Source organism: Palaemon carinicauda, chromosome 38 (assembly GCF_036898095.1).
Source record: "Palaemon carinicauda isolate YSFRI2023 chromosome 38, ASM3689809v2, whole genome shotgun sequence".
Classification (NCBI taxonomy): domain Eukaryota; kingdom Metazoa; phylum Arthropoda; class Malacostraca; order Decapoda; family Palaemonidae; genus Palaemon; species Palaemon carinicauda.
In genome coordinates, this window is record NC_090762.1 from 22,997,081 (window position 1) to 23,013,619 (window position 16,539).

The 16,539-nt window shown below is 34.7% G+C and overlaps 1 protein-coding gene across 2 annotated transcripts in view; it reads left to right on the forward strand.

Annotated features, from left to right (window-relative positions):
* The first annotated feature begins 8,253 nt into the window (after window positions 1-8,253).
* The window catches only part of Pdk (pyruvate dehydrogenase kinase), a 57,220-nt gene continuing 48,934 nt past the window's right edge, over window positions 8,254-16,539 (forward strand). Inside the window, exon 1 of one of the 2 annotated variants that reach the window (XM_068361947.1) lies at window positions 8,254-8,487. In XM_068361947.1, coding sequence (XP_068218048.1) covers window positions 8,373-8,487 — 115 coding nt within the window. In that variant the 5' untranslated portion in view covers window positions 8,254-8,372. The remainder of the gene's footprint in view (window positions 8,488-16,539) is intronic. The other variant, XM_068361948.1, reaches the window with a different exon arrangement.

A 16,539-nucleotide genomic window follows, 5' to 3' on the forward strand; every position in this document is an offset into this window, starting at 1 on the left:
TCCCTTTTCTTGTCAATGATCTCCACAAGAGCTGCTATAATGGTGATTTCATCCCGTAGACTTTACATGTTTTGCCCTCACGCATCGACCTCGGATCTGGATATATCTGGTTCACGTCAGCTAATTATAACTGAATAGAATATCGGGGAAAAAATAGCGTCGGTAAAATACATTTTTTTTATATGATTGTTTTCTCGTCAAGAGAGAACAGTACGTTACTACTACACATGTAATTGATATAAATGTACAATTACGATGTAGTATGTGTTAAGATTTTAGTTTTATATAATGAGAAATGAAGGGCATTGCAAGGAACACGCTCTCTCTCTCTCTCTCTCTCTCTCTCTCTCTCTATATATATATATATATATATATATATTATTTGTGTGTTTCCTTGTCGCCAAGAATTACGCATAAATTTAAAATAAGTTACTTCTCAGCTTACTTAGCTACTTAAAATACCTCTTTATGTAACGGGCCTAAAAATCACATTAATTTGCAAAACTCTAATTTCCAAGTAATGTAAAAACGAAAAACATGAAGTGATAAAACAACAACAGATACATGAAAAACTAACATTCAAGGCAATAATGGAACGCATTAGATAAACATATCAGTACGCTGATAGAGAGTAAGACAAAAGCGTACACAAACCAAGAAATATGTAAACATAAATTGGGAAGTATGATAACACAAATCGGGAAGTACGATAATACAAATCAAGACGTTCGATAATCTTTGAAATCTTTCGAAGTCGCTTTCGAGAATAAATGTGAAAATACGAAATTGTCCCGAATGAATTGACTTATCCTCTGTAATGGTAGAATTACGAAGTGTCCATTTATTCAATGCGCTTCATTTTCAAGATCTCTATGCCTCGTCAAGTCCCTTTACGTCTTCTTGGATTGTGAATGAAATCGTGGTTTTCTGGGTTTAAATCAACTTACAGTTTCACATCGTGCCAAAGATGTTTAATTCTCGCTTTTTCTGCAAAGATATCGTGTATTTACATAATTAGAATTAATAAAGTACATTATTCCTGCTACATATTATTGATTGGTTAAAGTTTTTTATAAATATGATCATGGATATGTGTGTTTTTAATTATTATGCGTAAAAGAATAATGAAAAAAAAAATAAAACTTTTACGCTTAACTCTTCGCATGAGAAGTTCGTAGTATTAGTAATGGTACTTTTAATTTTAAGATGTCATTCATTATACCGTCGAAAATTTTCAAGGTAGCAGTCGTGTGTGTGTGTATATATATATATATATATATGTGTGTGTGTGTGTGTATGTGAGTGTCGTGTGCTGATAGCCGAACTTCTTCAAGCTAACAATCGGGATATATATATATATATATATATGTGTGTATGTATGTATGTATGTGTGTGTATAAGTATATGTATTTGTATATATACACACACATATATATATATATATATATGTATATATATACATATGTGTGTGCGCGCGCGTGCGTGTGTGTGTGTGTTGTGTTGTGTTGTGTTGATAGCTGGTCGTTTCCAGAGGCAGTGGGTAATTTTCCCAAGTGCCACCCGTATCAGTAAATTAACGTAAGAATCACCGTATCAAAACAAACATGGAGCCACGTTTCTAGTTCATTTAAATTCAAGATGAGTTACACGAGAACTTCAAATTATACGAGGATTTAATGATCTTAAAACCCTTAATGCAGCCGAAGTTCATTTGTGACAAAGAGTTCATTAAGTTTGAAGTCTGAGTAATATCTTCTAAGCACTTAAGCTATCAGACTTCTAATAGGAATATGAACTACAGACAACGTTTGGTGTTTGTAGTACCTGTAGAAACGTGATAATTGTAAACCTCAAAATAGTCTTATTGTTTAGTTATTCTATCATTGTTAATATTAGTTGCTAAGCTGCAACACTAATTTGAAAAGCAAATTTCTACAAATTAAAGATTCCTTATGGGAAAAGCAGCCTAGTGCAGAAAATAAATGGAAATAAACAAAACTAAATATTCAGATGAATTAACAATGTTCAATATGTATAGAACATTATGCTGACAATGTAGTATTAAAATGATACTATACTGCAATATAGCCTTTTAACTTGAAAATCCAATAACCAAAAGCGTTTAGAATTAAATATAACAAACGTTTAACTAGCACTAAAGTGAAGGTCTAAATAACATTAATTTTCCATGTAGAAACTCCATGTAGAAACTCCAGAATATTTGTGTTTTTCCATATAGAAACTCCAGAATATTTGTGTTTTTCCATGTAGAAACTCCAGAATATTTGTGTTTTTCCATGTAGAAACTCCAGAATATTTGTGTTTTTCCATATAGAAACTCCAGAATATTTGTGTTTTTCCATGTAGAAACTCCAGAATATTTGTGTTTTTCCATATAGAAACTCCAGAATATTTGTGTTTTTCCATGTAGAAACTCCAGAATATTTGTGTTTTTCCATATAGAAACTCCAGAATATTTGTGTTTTTCCATGTAGAAACTCCAGAATATTTGTGTTTTTCCATGTAGAAACTCCAGAATATTTGTGTTTTTCCATATAGAAACTCCAGAATATTTTTGTAAGAATAAATTCAGAGCCATTGCTTATTGATGTTAAAGACTACAAGCTGAAGATCATTATGATAGTGGTATTTGTTGATTTTGTATTAATGTCATATTTTCCTTCATATGCTAAACAGTACAAATTAGTAATAACAGAAGTAATATTTTTCAAATACATAAAACAAAAGACTCGAATGATGATATGTCTTTAATTGTCACTTGGATACAAAATGTATTTATAACAAAGTAAAAAGATGTGATAATTTTTAACCTGTAATTTATGAGATTAAATTCCGCACATGAAAAAAAATACTAAACATTTTCGTCGTTAATGCCCCCAGATAAATAATGATACAAGCTGTAGGGCTTGGACGTTAACGGAATAAATATTAAGCTAAAAAAAGCTTATCAAACGAAGTATAATAAACAAAATGGACTTTAAACCTCCTCCTCACGTGTATATCATATCCGTGTATGAATCAAAGAAGGGGTGACTAAGTACTGATAATGTCGCTCACTGTATTCATATCAGGAACTTAAAAGTGAACTTTGTACTGGGGCCTCTCTGGTGATAACACAGAAAACCCTTCTTATCTACAGATATAATCAATTTTGGTTTTTTATACAGAGGCAGAGTTTGTAAGTATCTGCAAGAGGATAAATTTGAGAATAAATGTGAATAGATGGAAACTAGGAAGGGGAGTAATGAATGACGGAAGAATGACTGTGATTTACTTAAGTATCTAAGAATAAATAATCTAAAAATAAATACAATGAATGATGGAAAGATGAGAGAACTGCAGAGAAGTCACAGAAATGATAGGATAGATGGTAGAAAGGAATTGCTTTCATATCTTGGAAATGTAAGATTTCGTCCAACGTAGAGATGAATAGTACAGTGTGTTTAGGTTTGATACACTGCCAAGGAGATCTCTTGTAAGTGAAGAAGTTGTAATGTACGTGCAGCAAGCATTGATCATACAAACAAAAAAGTATGGCCCCTTTACGTTTTCTTCTATACTGCAACCGCCATCAGACTACGTAAAAAAAAAAAAAAAAAAAACGTTGAAGTAACAAGCTAATTTCAACTCCATTATCAGTCCATTACTATATTGTCTATTTTTATGCCAATGTTTGTCTATTAACAAAAACCGTTGAATATACACATGCAATTTTCACTCTTATGTGACCCCATGGAGCCTATAAATGTGTGTGTTGTCTCTAAATAGTTAGTTGTTCGGGAGCCATATCCTTATTAATGCCTCCTTCACTCCCGTCACTTTGTATTAGTGTATTTCATACACAGTAATGCTGTTGCTCCTTTTCTCTCTGTCTCGCTCTCTCCCACACAGATGATAGAGAATCCTGTTTAAGCTTGTCACTGCATATTTTACATTGTTAAAGTTTTCTGTCATTGTTACCCTCAACCGTTTGTAAATAAGCTTGTTATTCTTTTTAATAAAGTCAGTTATGTCCAAGCTCGTCTTTCTGATAAGCTCTTACCAGTCTGCCTCATTGGTGACCCCGGAGTGACAATGTCTTTCTGTTAAGATTTATCAGTCTGATAAGGGTATTAACGGAAAGACGAGGTGGACGTAACTAACTTTATTCAAACAAGATACCAACCTATATACAAACGGTTGATGGTAACATTGACATAAAACCTTTAACAATGTAAAACATGCAATGGCAAGCTTAAACAAGTTTTTCTATTATTGGAGAGAGAGAGAGAGAGAGAGAGAGAGAGAGAGAGAGAGAGAGAGCATTACAGTATGAAAGCCTGTATGAAATACACGTGCATTGCAAATGTCTCCTCCACTCACTTCACAAAAACTAATGTAGTGGGAATTTTGCTACTCTGGGGTTCATCCGCAATGCACCAGTTAAAAGACGAATTTTAACAGCGACTGCTGTGTTGTTCTGTGTTGCCACCCGCTGTTAGAGAAATAATAGTAAAGTTTATGAAAATCCTAATACTAACGAAACAATAATGTCTGATGACACTCGATAAAAATCCTCCATCAGCGACTGTATTCTCTGTCTTAGTCCAGGCTCTCTCTCTCTCTCTCTCTCTCTCTCTCTCTCTCTCTCAACCTGTTGCACCATTGATCCTACGTCATACGAGACGATGAGTGCGGTCATTTGATCTACTGTGTAACCGTCTATTATTTTCTTTTCTCTATGTATTTTGCTTTTTCCCTCAAACGTCAGTTTTTATTAACTTTATTTGGATTGGCAATCATAGAATTCTTTGCTGGGACACAAATAAGAATTGATCTGTTTAGGAATGTTTTTATTTTATTTGATTAATCCTGATCTCCAAGGGAATCCTCCAATATCCGGCATATACACCACAGTACCATCACAGTCTCGCCTCTGACCTATTGATTTCATTCATCTTGTATTTCGTTTTCTTTTACGACTGCTTCAAAAGGGGAATCTCCTACCTGACGGTATATTCCCAACGCCATTTTAGGCTATTGTTCTTATGGGTTTGCCCAATACCTGTCTCTTGTACTTGACTATCATCATACTAGATCTTGCATCCTTAAGCTCCCCCCCCCCCACCACCTACTCCGATAAGCACAATTGCCTCGAAACTTTTATTTGAAGCCATCTTGCTACCTCAACTCTTTCATGTTTTGTAAAACTGAGAAAAAAAAAATCTACCTATCTAATATCAATGAGAGCGTTAATCTACTCTTTTAGCTGCTGTTCATTGATGGATGACACCGAGTGAATAAATCAATGAATGAATTGCATCCACTGATCATTACTGCTCGTGGTGTGCGTGTAATGTATGCCACCTTTCAGCAACACGTCCACCTCTATCTGTCTTTTGAGTAAAGACATAAATTTGTCTGGTATGGTTTTTGAATGGTAAATGAAGACAGGAAAAACAGGAAACTAAAGAAACAAATAAACGTAGGATTAGTCAATCAATAGAAACGTAATAAGATTAGTAGAAGGTAGTGATGATAGTGACTTGTCATTCGACAGAGGCAACATTACTTCCATATGTACATCGGTATTTGTTACGAACAAACAGAATACAATATTTGCCGTGTTATTATTATTATTATTATTATTATTATTATTATTATTATTATTATTATTATTATTAAATGCTAAGCTACAAACCCAGTTGGAAAAGCAGGATGCTACAGGCCCAGGGTCCCCAACAGGGAAAATAGCCCAGCGAGGAAAGGAAATAAGGAAAAATAAAATATTTCAAGAACAGTAACATTGAATAAATATTTCGTATATAAACTATAAAAACTTTAACAAAACAAGAGGAAGAGAAACTAGATAGAACAGTGTGCCAGAGTGTCCCCTCAAGCAAGAGAACTCTAACCCAAGACAGTGGTAGACCATGGTACAGAGGCTATGGCACTACCAAAGATTAGAGAACAATGTGTTACCAACATTGAATGTGCTTACGCCGTCTCTAATTATACATTGACATTGTTTAGAAACTTATTATTATTATTATTATTATTATTATTATTATTATTATTATTATTATTATTATTATTATTACTACTTGCTAAGCTACAACCCTAGTTGGAAAAGCAGGATGAGTATATTCATGAAACTAATCTTTCGAACTTTGAGGAATTCCATTCATGATAATAGCTTCATGGGATCGAATGCTTGACTGATTTGTTTAAGCAATTTTGCGTCGTAATACCCATGTTTCTTGGAGGTGGAGAATTCAGAATTCCAATAGGTCCTGAGAGCAACATTTTGAGAAATATCTAACCGATAAAAATCCTTGACGACTTTATAATAATGAGAGTCAAAGTTGGAAGTAAAAGGTTGGCTATTTATTGGATAGAAAAATCTTTTATCCCATTTTGTTAATAAGGAAATAAAACAAATAAAAAAGACACGAGAACAAAGATTATTTTGTAAACATTGAAGTGCTAAATTAACAACCAAGGCGTGAGAATGGGAACGAAGTTTCTGGTAGGCTCGAGATGACAAAACGGACAATTATTCAATAAGAGTAGAATACTCTGTGCATTCATGTCGAAGGCACAATTACATACAACGAATACAGAGATCACTGAGAGAAACCACCTTAAGATAAATTTAAGATGTAGTATATCAACTAAAACAGAAATAGATATGTCTAAAAATGAGATTGAAATAAGTAAACAGACAAGATTCTCCAAAATTGAGACGTCATTCTGTGTAATGCAGAATAGATCTTTCATTGGTCTTGACATGATAAAACAACACACACACACACACACACACACACACACACATATATATATATATATATATATGCAAAAGAATCACAGGGAAAATGAAAATACATCAGTCCTCTGAAGAAGTATCACGAAACTAGTCAGGACTTAAGCGTATATTTTGTATTTTCATTTTCCCTGTGGTTCTTCTGCATCTGAGCATCACGTTTTCCTGTGATTTTTACGCATACATACATACATACATATATATATATATATATATATATATTATGTGTGCGTTTGTTTCAAGAGCAACATGGTAAAGCCATAAGTATGCTTTAGTTAATTACAGTCAACCATTTCTCTCTCTCTCTCTCTCTCTCTCTCTCTCTCATTACTTGGTACTCAAAAACTGGACTGCTCCTTTGTGAAATTTACAATGTATTGCATAATATCATAGTTTTCTCAGGAGAGTGAATATTTGATTTCACTCATAAATATTTATAAATACTTCGGTTTCCTAGATTATATTTACGGTATCTATTATTTTGATTTGGTAAGCATTTTACAAATGCTTATAAAATCACAGAAGAGAAGCATTTACTTTCAGCCAAGGTCCATAAACCCAATGTTTTGTTTTTTCTAGTATAAACATTAACAAATCTCTGGAAAAAAATAACGAGAATAATTATTCAACCAATTAAATAACATGTATGTGTATTGTATGGTGTTAATGTAATTTCTTAGAAAATAGCTTTCCTTGTCAAGGTTATTTTTGAAGGTGGTGGTCGGGTTTCTTCTCCTAAGTCTGTTTGGCGATGTTCACCTTTCTCGCACGTAGCTTGGGGCAGTAGAGGTCAAAGCTGTCAAAACCCATATTTACTTTATATATTTTAGTCTTATGGTAACATCAGTGTTTAGTCATTAGTCCATTGACACAAATCACGTTTGACATCTATACCCTCATTTCCATTATATTTGTCCTTTATGCGTTTACTGATGATTATGTGTATAGGTGTACTGTATATGGGTCTCGTTCCCAGCTGATTTAACGGGGATTTTCCATGCTCGTGCAACATACGTTCAATGAACTCTTCTAAAAGAACCAAAATATTGTCGATAATTTCAATAACGAACCCGTCAATTCGAACATAGAAAACATAATTTAAATTATGCATTCCATGGAGTTATCACGAAAATGCAGATACTGTAGCAAAAAGCAAAACATTAAAATAGTATACGTCCAAAAGATAACAGCTCATATGAGCTGTGTAATTTTTCTAATATATTGGTTCTTTGTTTATAATGTGATTGAAAACATTTGATAGAATTTACATCTTAAATTGATACAGCACATCGTAATATTCGCCCGTGAGTACTTCCACGACGTTAGGTTCTGTAATGCCTCAAAGTGAAAGAATTGTAGTACGCCTCGGCCTGAATTATTGGAACGGAGGTTTGGCTGCGCCGAGATGCTGCGCAATGACGTCATCTGGCCTGGCCACCGTTCGCCAGACTTTCGTGGCAGGAGCAAACGTGTGGATGTGTCGTCAGGCCTGTGTGTCAGTTCTCTTCCTCAGCAAGCATCGTGAACACTACACACCCCTTTATCCAACATGAGGATTCACAGGTGTTTATTTCGGCCAGCCAGGGCATTAATTGACCAGAAGCTTGATTTTTATTCGCAATTTAACCCGTCGCCCTTGTCGATGAAGCAATTTACTGATTTCGGTGAGTTTACATCATTTTGCAGGCTTTTTGCATGTTGACCAACCTTATGTTATTTCCCTTTCATATTAGATGTTAAGTAACGACTTTCATGCCAGGAGATTGAAGACTGTTTATATGTTTAGTAGGCTCCAACGTTTCCCCCCCATGGAAACAGTGTACTGTAATCAACCAGCTTACTCCATCGGAAACGTTACAGTGCTCACGTAGCCCGTACCTACATGCTACTCGTGGTAGCTAACGTTTCAAATTATTAATGGGTGTTATTTTGCTTTGGATATACCGGTAGTATTTTATTAATGTTTAGGCAAACTTTCTAGATTATTAATTTTTTTTTTAATTAAAAAGTTTGTTTTGGCTGACAGATGTGTAGTTTCCCCTGTGATTTAATGTTAAGTATTGAATATCATTAGTTTATTAATAAGAGATGGCAATTTTATTTATCAAGATCCTTGTCACATTAGATTTTTAATGTTGACTTTCTACGGATATGACCATGGAAGTAGGGAGTCGATTACCGTTGTGTTGTACCCTATCACCCCCTACGAAAATGTTGGAACCCCGTTTTAGTGACAGCGGGCTGTTTATGTACTTTTCATTTCAGTGACATGCTCCGTAGAAAGTACTGCATAGCTTTTATTTCTTGTCTAATTCCAATTTATCAAAATAATTATGGTAAAAATTTATCCTATTTCCTGTGGCATTATTTTCATATTTTTGGTAATATTTTAATCAATACGCTTTAATTCATTGCGAAAAGTATCTTATAATTTCAGAAAATCTATGAATATGATTGAACCTATAACCAGAAAGCCCTTTAGTCTCGTTCCATAATAGGTCGACCTGCCATTTTAGCTATGACCTTGCGTATCACAATGTCATTGGTTGTTAGGCTTATCTATTTTATATTGATTCGTTAAGTGTGATAGCCAATAAATTACAGGTACTGCCAATATCAATTCTAAACACTGTTGTGTAATTTTATTCACCAATGCCATTGGCTTTTTTTTTTTTTGAGTAGCCAGAATTGTTATTGGTGGAAGTGCCAAGGTGTGCCATTCTCAACGAGTGCCAAGGGTAGTGATCCTTGGATGTTAATTTTAAACCTGCTATTTTTTTTTTGAGTTTGCTCGTCATTAAGATAGAAAAGTTAATGTTTACAATCGTCTGTCTTTTAATAGGGCAGTAATTTATTTATGTCAGGAATGGGTCGTAATTTTATTTCTCTTATGCGTACTATCCAAGACTTAATGTTATTGTTCATCAATTATTAATGTTATTGTTCATCAATTACATGGAAGCTAAAATTGTATACTGTATGTATTATAGGTATAGGCTATTTTTATTTGCGGTATGTTAGATTAAGGGCTTAGGACATGAAAAATTAGGGAATCATTTATATAATTAATGGATTATAAGAAATGACGGAAAGTTATTTTAGACCATATATGCCAGAGCCTCCCATAGTGGAACGGGAGTTTTAGACCGTTTCCAGGTGTGACCTCATTTCGAAATAGGCCTAAACTATAGACCTTAGGCCTAAGAGTATCCAGTTTCGTCTCACTATGTTAATGTTATCAGTTTCACCTGTAGCGGTTGGTTATTCATATGTTAAGGCATTGGTTATAATTTTCCATTTGGGATTCGATTGTTATAATTCTGAGATTATATAATCTTTTTCATTTGAGTTATATGAATGTTATATTCTATGCTTGGTCTTTAGTTTTAAATTACATCTTTTCACCCTAGTGTACCTGTAATTATTAAGAAAAAATGAATCTAGGCATTCACTAGCGTTGTATGTACAGGACACTTGATAACGATAGCTCGTCGTAACATCGAGGTCATAACTCCTTACTCACATGTTTCTATCAACTCTTGATGGGGTTCACGTGTGCTTATTATCATCTATAGTGAAAGTTGCCCATAGGTTACGTCGTGGTTGAATCATGATACACGCTGATTTACTTGTTTTTCTTGGTCAGAGATTTGAGTTCACCAGTTCTATGTTGTGAAAAGTGCAAGTAATTCTGGTCCAATTCTTCAATGTGTTTGTCATTGACCTGTTGGCTTGTCATTGTTAAATGTAATGGGGCTGTTGACTGTTTACCATCACTTTTCTAATATCAGCTTTTAGGTTGACCAGGACTAGAAAATATTTTCTTATGTTACCTGTTGAGTTTAAATCTCTTATGGGACTATAGGGCGAGCCTGCTAGCCGCTCATAGTTCTCCTTATTCCTAGTTGATACTTTTAGCTATTATCAACTGGGGTTGAGCAATGGGCTGTAGGCCGGAAGGCTTTTCCACGGCGTACCAAACCAGATTACGTGCAGGTGAGAACGTACGTATCACGTAACAGATGTGTCATTGTGGAAAGTTCAAATAATTTCTTAGAAGGCAGCTTAAAATGACGATCACCATCCCCCCCCCTCTCTCTCTCTCTCTCTCTCTCTCTCTCTCTCTCTCTCTCTCTCTCTCTCTCTCTCTTGCGTCACAGTTATGTGATATTTGGTGTTTGTGAATTACGACTTTTAATCGTATACAAATTAGGAGGCGTTACCATTTGCATATTGATAATGTCTTTGAGCTCGTAAACGTTTAGTGTGGTTTGGAGTTTGTCGTAGGTATATTTCTTGGAACGTTTGCATCTTGATGTAAATAGCCGGCTCTTATTTTTTATATTATATTTCTTTTACCCGAAGATGAATAGTTTGCCAACGTGACTGGAAATAATTAAAAGAATTTAATTTATTTTTACATTATAGTTTACACGAATTAGTCACGAAACGTTTTTGCCCTTAACCTGTCCAAGGCCTTGAACCTGTCATGCCAGTCAATTCCTCGAAGCTTCAAATCTGTTATCGCTGTGTCGTCATGCTGTCTGCTTCCTTCCAGGCACCTTCCGTTGTGGTCGATTGATCAAAAGGGTCTCGACGTCACAGCCTCTTGGCGGCGACTGGTTTTCACCAGTTTTCCGTGAGCCAACCATACTGGTATGCCACTCGGACTTGAGAGCTTCTGTGTCTTTTTTGTGGCATAGAAATTGAAAGTCCTTCAGGTCCCAATGGGTTATAATGATAGATGAAATATTTAGATTTCAGGTTTTCTCCATTGCTTGAAGGCATTGGTCTGTAATCCAATAGCAGAGGACTCTCTCTCTCTCTCTCTCTCTCTCTCTCTCTCTCTCTCTCTCTCTCTCTCTCTCTCTCTCTCTCTCTCTCTTGTGTTTGCTTGCTCTGACGCACGTAAGCAGACCAATTACGTCATCATTAAGCGCTGTCCATCCGTTTGTACTCGGGAGTTTCCCCCCATTCCGCTCAAGCATATTCCTTGTGTGCTCCTCTCTTCATAGGAAATGCATTGGGGTGCAGGATTCTCATTAAGCATGAATAATGATAAACAGATTTATCATGATTTTTTGTTGTTTGTTTTCGTTTGGTTTATTATTCCCCAATTATATGCTGTCTAGCTACAATACTATCTATCCCACTTGTAAAAATGTTTTTTCCTACTGCTTGCGGCAAACCCATCGATACAAATACATCGAGATTAAAATATAATATACACAACAGTGTATATTACATTTTAATCTCGATGTATTTGTATCGAGGTAGATAGGTAATAGATTGTATGTAAATACACATTACAACAGTTGTCTTAAATTATTACTTACAGTAATAACTTTCATTGTAATAATGGAGTATCGTTATTTCAACACTAGACCAGTATATTTTCTCAAGTGATGATGGGTTCCTTATCCATAACTCTTAAAATATATAATAAAACACAAGTGCGTTATGTCTATTCTAAGATATCGTGGTTTCAATAATTACGTTCATTTAACATATCACGATAGGACAGTGGCGTTCCCAATGTATAGATTTTATTGAATATTGATTTCCTTTAGTTTCTTATCAATGTTCCATGAGATGTTTCATTAGGTACGTTGGATATTTTATCGAAAGTTGAACCGAGTCGATGACTATTTTTCCGTTGAGTAGAGATGCTGCCATTTTTGGATATTCGGGTCAATATTATATATATATATATATATATATATATATATCAGCCGTTACTAGTCCACTGTAAAAAAAAAAAAAGGGGTCTTAGATGTCCTCCCTATTGCGTCTGTTTGTGGTCTTTATGCCAGTTAACACCCGCTAACTTTCTTAGTTCGTCAATCCATCGTCTTCTCTCTTCGCCTGCTTTTTGCAATCTCTAGGACCCATTTTATTATTCTTAATGTCCCTCTAATATGTCATTCATTGTATGTCCTGTACATGTCGGTTTTTTTTTTTTTTTTTTTTTTTTTTTTTTTTATACATGGTTTTAGAATATCCTCTGCTTTAGTTTGTTCCTGTATCCATATTGCTCTCTTTCGGTCTCTTATGGTTATTCCCATCGTTATTCTTTTCATTGCTCGCCGAGTTGTAAGTAGCTTATGTTCTAAGACTTTAGTAAGGTTCCAAGTTTCTGATGCTTAAGTAAAAACTAGTCGGGCCATTGATTAAGGGTTTGTGTTTCAGAGAAAGTGGCATTTTAATTTTCATAATATCATTTTGTTTACCAAAAGCTCTCCATCCCCTGCTTATCCATTTGATTTCGTTTTCGTGTCCCGGGGAAACACTAAGTACATATATTCATTAACATTTTCTAAAAGTTCGTCCATAACTCTGTATTTGTTGTCTGCGTTTTCATTGAACATTATCATAATTTTACTCGTATCAATTTCAGTCCTACATTTCGATCTTCTCTATTAAAATCTTCTATCATCTTTTGTAATTATTCACATAATTCGCTAAACACAACTTTATCATCTGCAAATCATAAGTTAATATATCCCCTATTAGTATTATTTCCTACATTTCCCAATCTATTTTTTTTAAAGCTTCTAGGCATGCTGTGAGTAATTTAAGAGATGTGGACTCCCTGTCAAACTCCTTTCTCAATCGGAATGTTCCCACCATATTTATGCAGTTTTAGGATTTCTGTACTTCCTGTATAGATATCTTCGTGTTCAAAGATATGATTCATGTACTCCATGTCTTTGTAGAGCTTTCATTACTGCTGAGCTTTTGACATAATCTTAAAGATTTCTCATAGTGTATAAATGTCATACGTAGGGGGTTGTCATACTCGATAAGATTTTGCCATCAGTTGGTTAATTATATGGATATGGTGAGTTGTTGAATATCCAGTTCTAAAGCTTGCTTGCTTTCTTGGTTTATTAAAGCCTGGCTGTCTTTCTATTCGGCCTAATATGATAATTGTAAATATTTTATATATTATGGAGAGTAAACTTATTGGGCGGTAATTTTTCAGGTCTTTTAGGTTTCCTTGTTAATTAGTATAATGATAAAAAGTTTTCCAAGCTGTAGGTATAGAGCCTAATTAGTATAATGATAAAGTTTTTCCAAGCTGTAGGTATAGAACCTTCTTGCAGACATTTTGTGTAAAATTCAGCCAGTTGTACTACTATGAAATCTCCCCCATCTATTATTGAATCAATTGTTAAGCCATCTTCTGCTGCTTTGCCTCTTTTCATGCATTTTAATGGTTTCTTTGCTTCTACTGTTACGCTTGGTACCGGCTCAGGTGTTTCGTTATCTTTGTTGGCAAAGTTATTTCTTATGACTTTTGTATAGCAGGCATAGAAATCATCTGAAATTTCATCACTCTATCTCGATTGTTGATATTTCAATTTTCATCCTTTGAAAGAAGCATCTGTTGGCGTCCTGTTCCAAATATTTTTTTCATCAATTTGATACTTCTTTTTTTTTTTTTAGTGTTTCCTTGATTCCTCTCTTTACCAATGTCTTGGGTTTATAGTATTTGTTATTTTGGATAGCTCTGCCAATTCTACTTCATCTCTTGGATTTTACCCTCGTTTCCAATCTTTTCTGTATGTATATATGTATATATATATATATATATATATATATATATATATATATATATATATATATATATATATATATGAAACCTCACACTTGAAAACTTATTGAAAATGGGTCCTTAATCTTTCCGTCCCTCCTTAAGCTGAAGTTAGAGCTTTGTAATCGTGCGATTAATGATAACGTCCACACTCAATGTATATGTTTTTATATAGAAATTTCAACTGATTAATACCCAATTTATTTGAACGCATTTCAAGCGTGTTGTGATACTGATTTTTTTTTTTCGCGGCATTTGCGAGAGAAAACTAGATTTTGTGTCATGACAAAATGTAATTCCTGACAGTTAGGGCTAAGTTCTCAGGTTCCAGGTTGCGTTCTTGCTTTTCCTTAAACGTTTCGGATTACATCTTGTCAGACAAGTCTGTATCAATTGCGTACCTACGTGACCTGAGTTTAGAGTGACCGTGACACAGATTCTTTTCTATTTTTTAACCTAATTAGAAGACAAGCTAATGTTTACAGTACGTACCTGCTTTTTACCTTTTGGCAAGGAATTGTGCAACCAGTCGTATAAAAAGGATGGATTGCCTTACTGGATCATTTCACCATTAATGACAACAGTTCCTCACATTTATTATCCTATGTAGTATGTATACAGATTTATCCTTAATATCATCTGAGACTCAAGAGGACCACAAGTTGAGAAGGCCGAGTTTCACATTTTATAAATTTTCAGTTCTAGTATTTGTTAGTATCCAAGGTTGTATGCTGTTAGTGGCCAGACTTTAAAGTTTAGTTTCTTGTGAACGTGAGACATTTGACATTTTTCAGTCTGTCCTTTTCTTGTGGGATGTTGGATGATGGTCAATCTGGCCCCCAATTATTACCCTTATCAGCATTATAGATTTAGGATATTGGGAAACCTGTTTAAATTATCAAATCCTCCCTGTTAAGATCCTTATAACTATGGAAAAATAATTGTAACTATGGTTCTCATCTTTAATTGTTGTTATTCTCTCTCTCTCTCTCTCTCTCTCTCTCTCTCTCTCTCTCTCTCTTCGTACAGGGTAGTGCATTTTTGTTTATTCACCAACTCACGAATTGTCTTTCAGCTATTCATTTTCAAGGTATTACTATGCGACTGCTTACTTCTCTGTATTTGTGTGTGTGTACTCCTTATTCGCCCAGTGTTGTGTTATTTTTGTTGGGGGTATATCAACATCATCATAATTGGCATCCGTGACGATGTAGTGAGGCAGTGTGTGCATGAGTCTGTGCATTGCCTTTTGACATTCTACTTTACAGTTATGACTCCTCTACTCCATTTACGTAAGGAGCTCACTTTTACCAGAGCTATTTAAATATAGTATATTACTCTATTCGACTCAGTTTCCCTGGTATCAGGACTGCAATTGTTGTTAAGACACATTAAAATCAACCAGTCCAAAGTATCTGCTTTTGAGGATGAATGGATTAAGAATACTCAAGTTTGCCATGGTAATATTATTCCTGTTCCCTGATTGGTCGGGATTCTGAGGGTCTGGCTGGGCTCAGGCTGTTGCTATTGGCTCGGGCAAGGGGCAGAGCCGGCAAGTATTGGGAGTAGAAAATTGTGTTTGACCTTGATTTTGTTTAATTTTTATTCTTCATCGCAGTTAGAAGCTGTTGTTGCTAGTTTCTTTTTGAGCCACCTGCTTAATTCGAACTCCCTTATTTGTTATTAACTTTATAGCGTCATGATGGCGTCGTCTATCAGTTATTATTATTGTAATTTTATCATTATTGCTAGCTAAGCTACAACCTTAATTGGAAAAGCAAGATGCTATAAACCCAAGGTCTCCAACAAGGAAAAATAACCCACCGAGGAAAATAAACTACAAAGAGAGGGAATGAACAATTAAAAGAATTTTAAGAATACAATGCAGGAAGTAAATTGGAAATTTTTTGCAGTGCTTGTTCATTTGCCTGCTGTCACAACGCATTGGTCGTATAAGCGGGTTGCTTTTGAAAATTTGGACGCCGGATAGTTTTAAATTGAAGGTTTTATAAGATTCTTGCCCCTGCCCCCCCCTCTCTACATTTGTTTTTTTTTTCCCTGAATTATCGTCTTGCCTTGAAAAGTCTGAAATTATTTGGCTTTGGCAGTTGTAATTGTG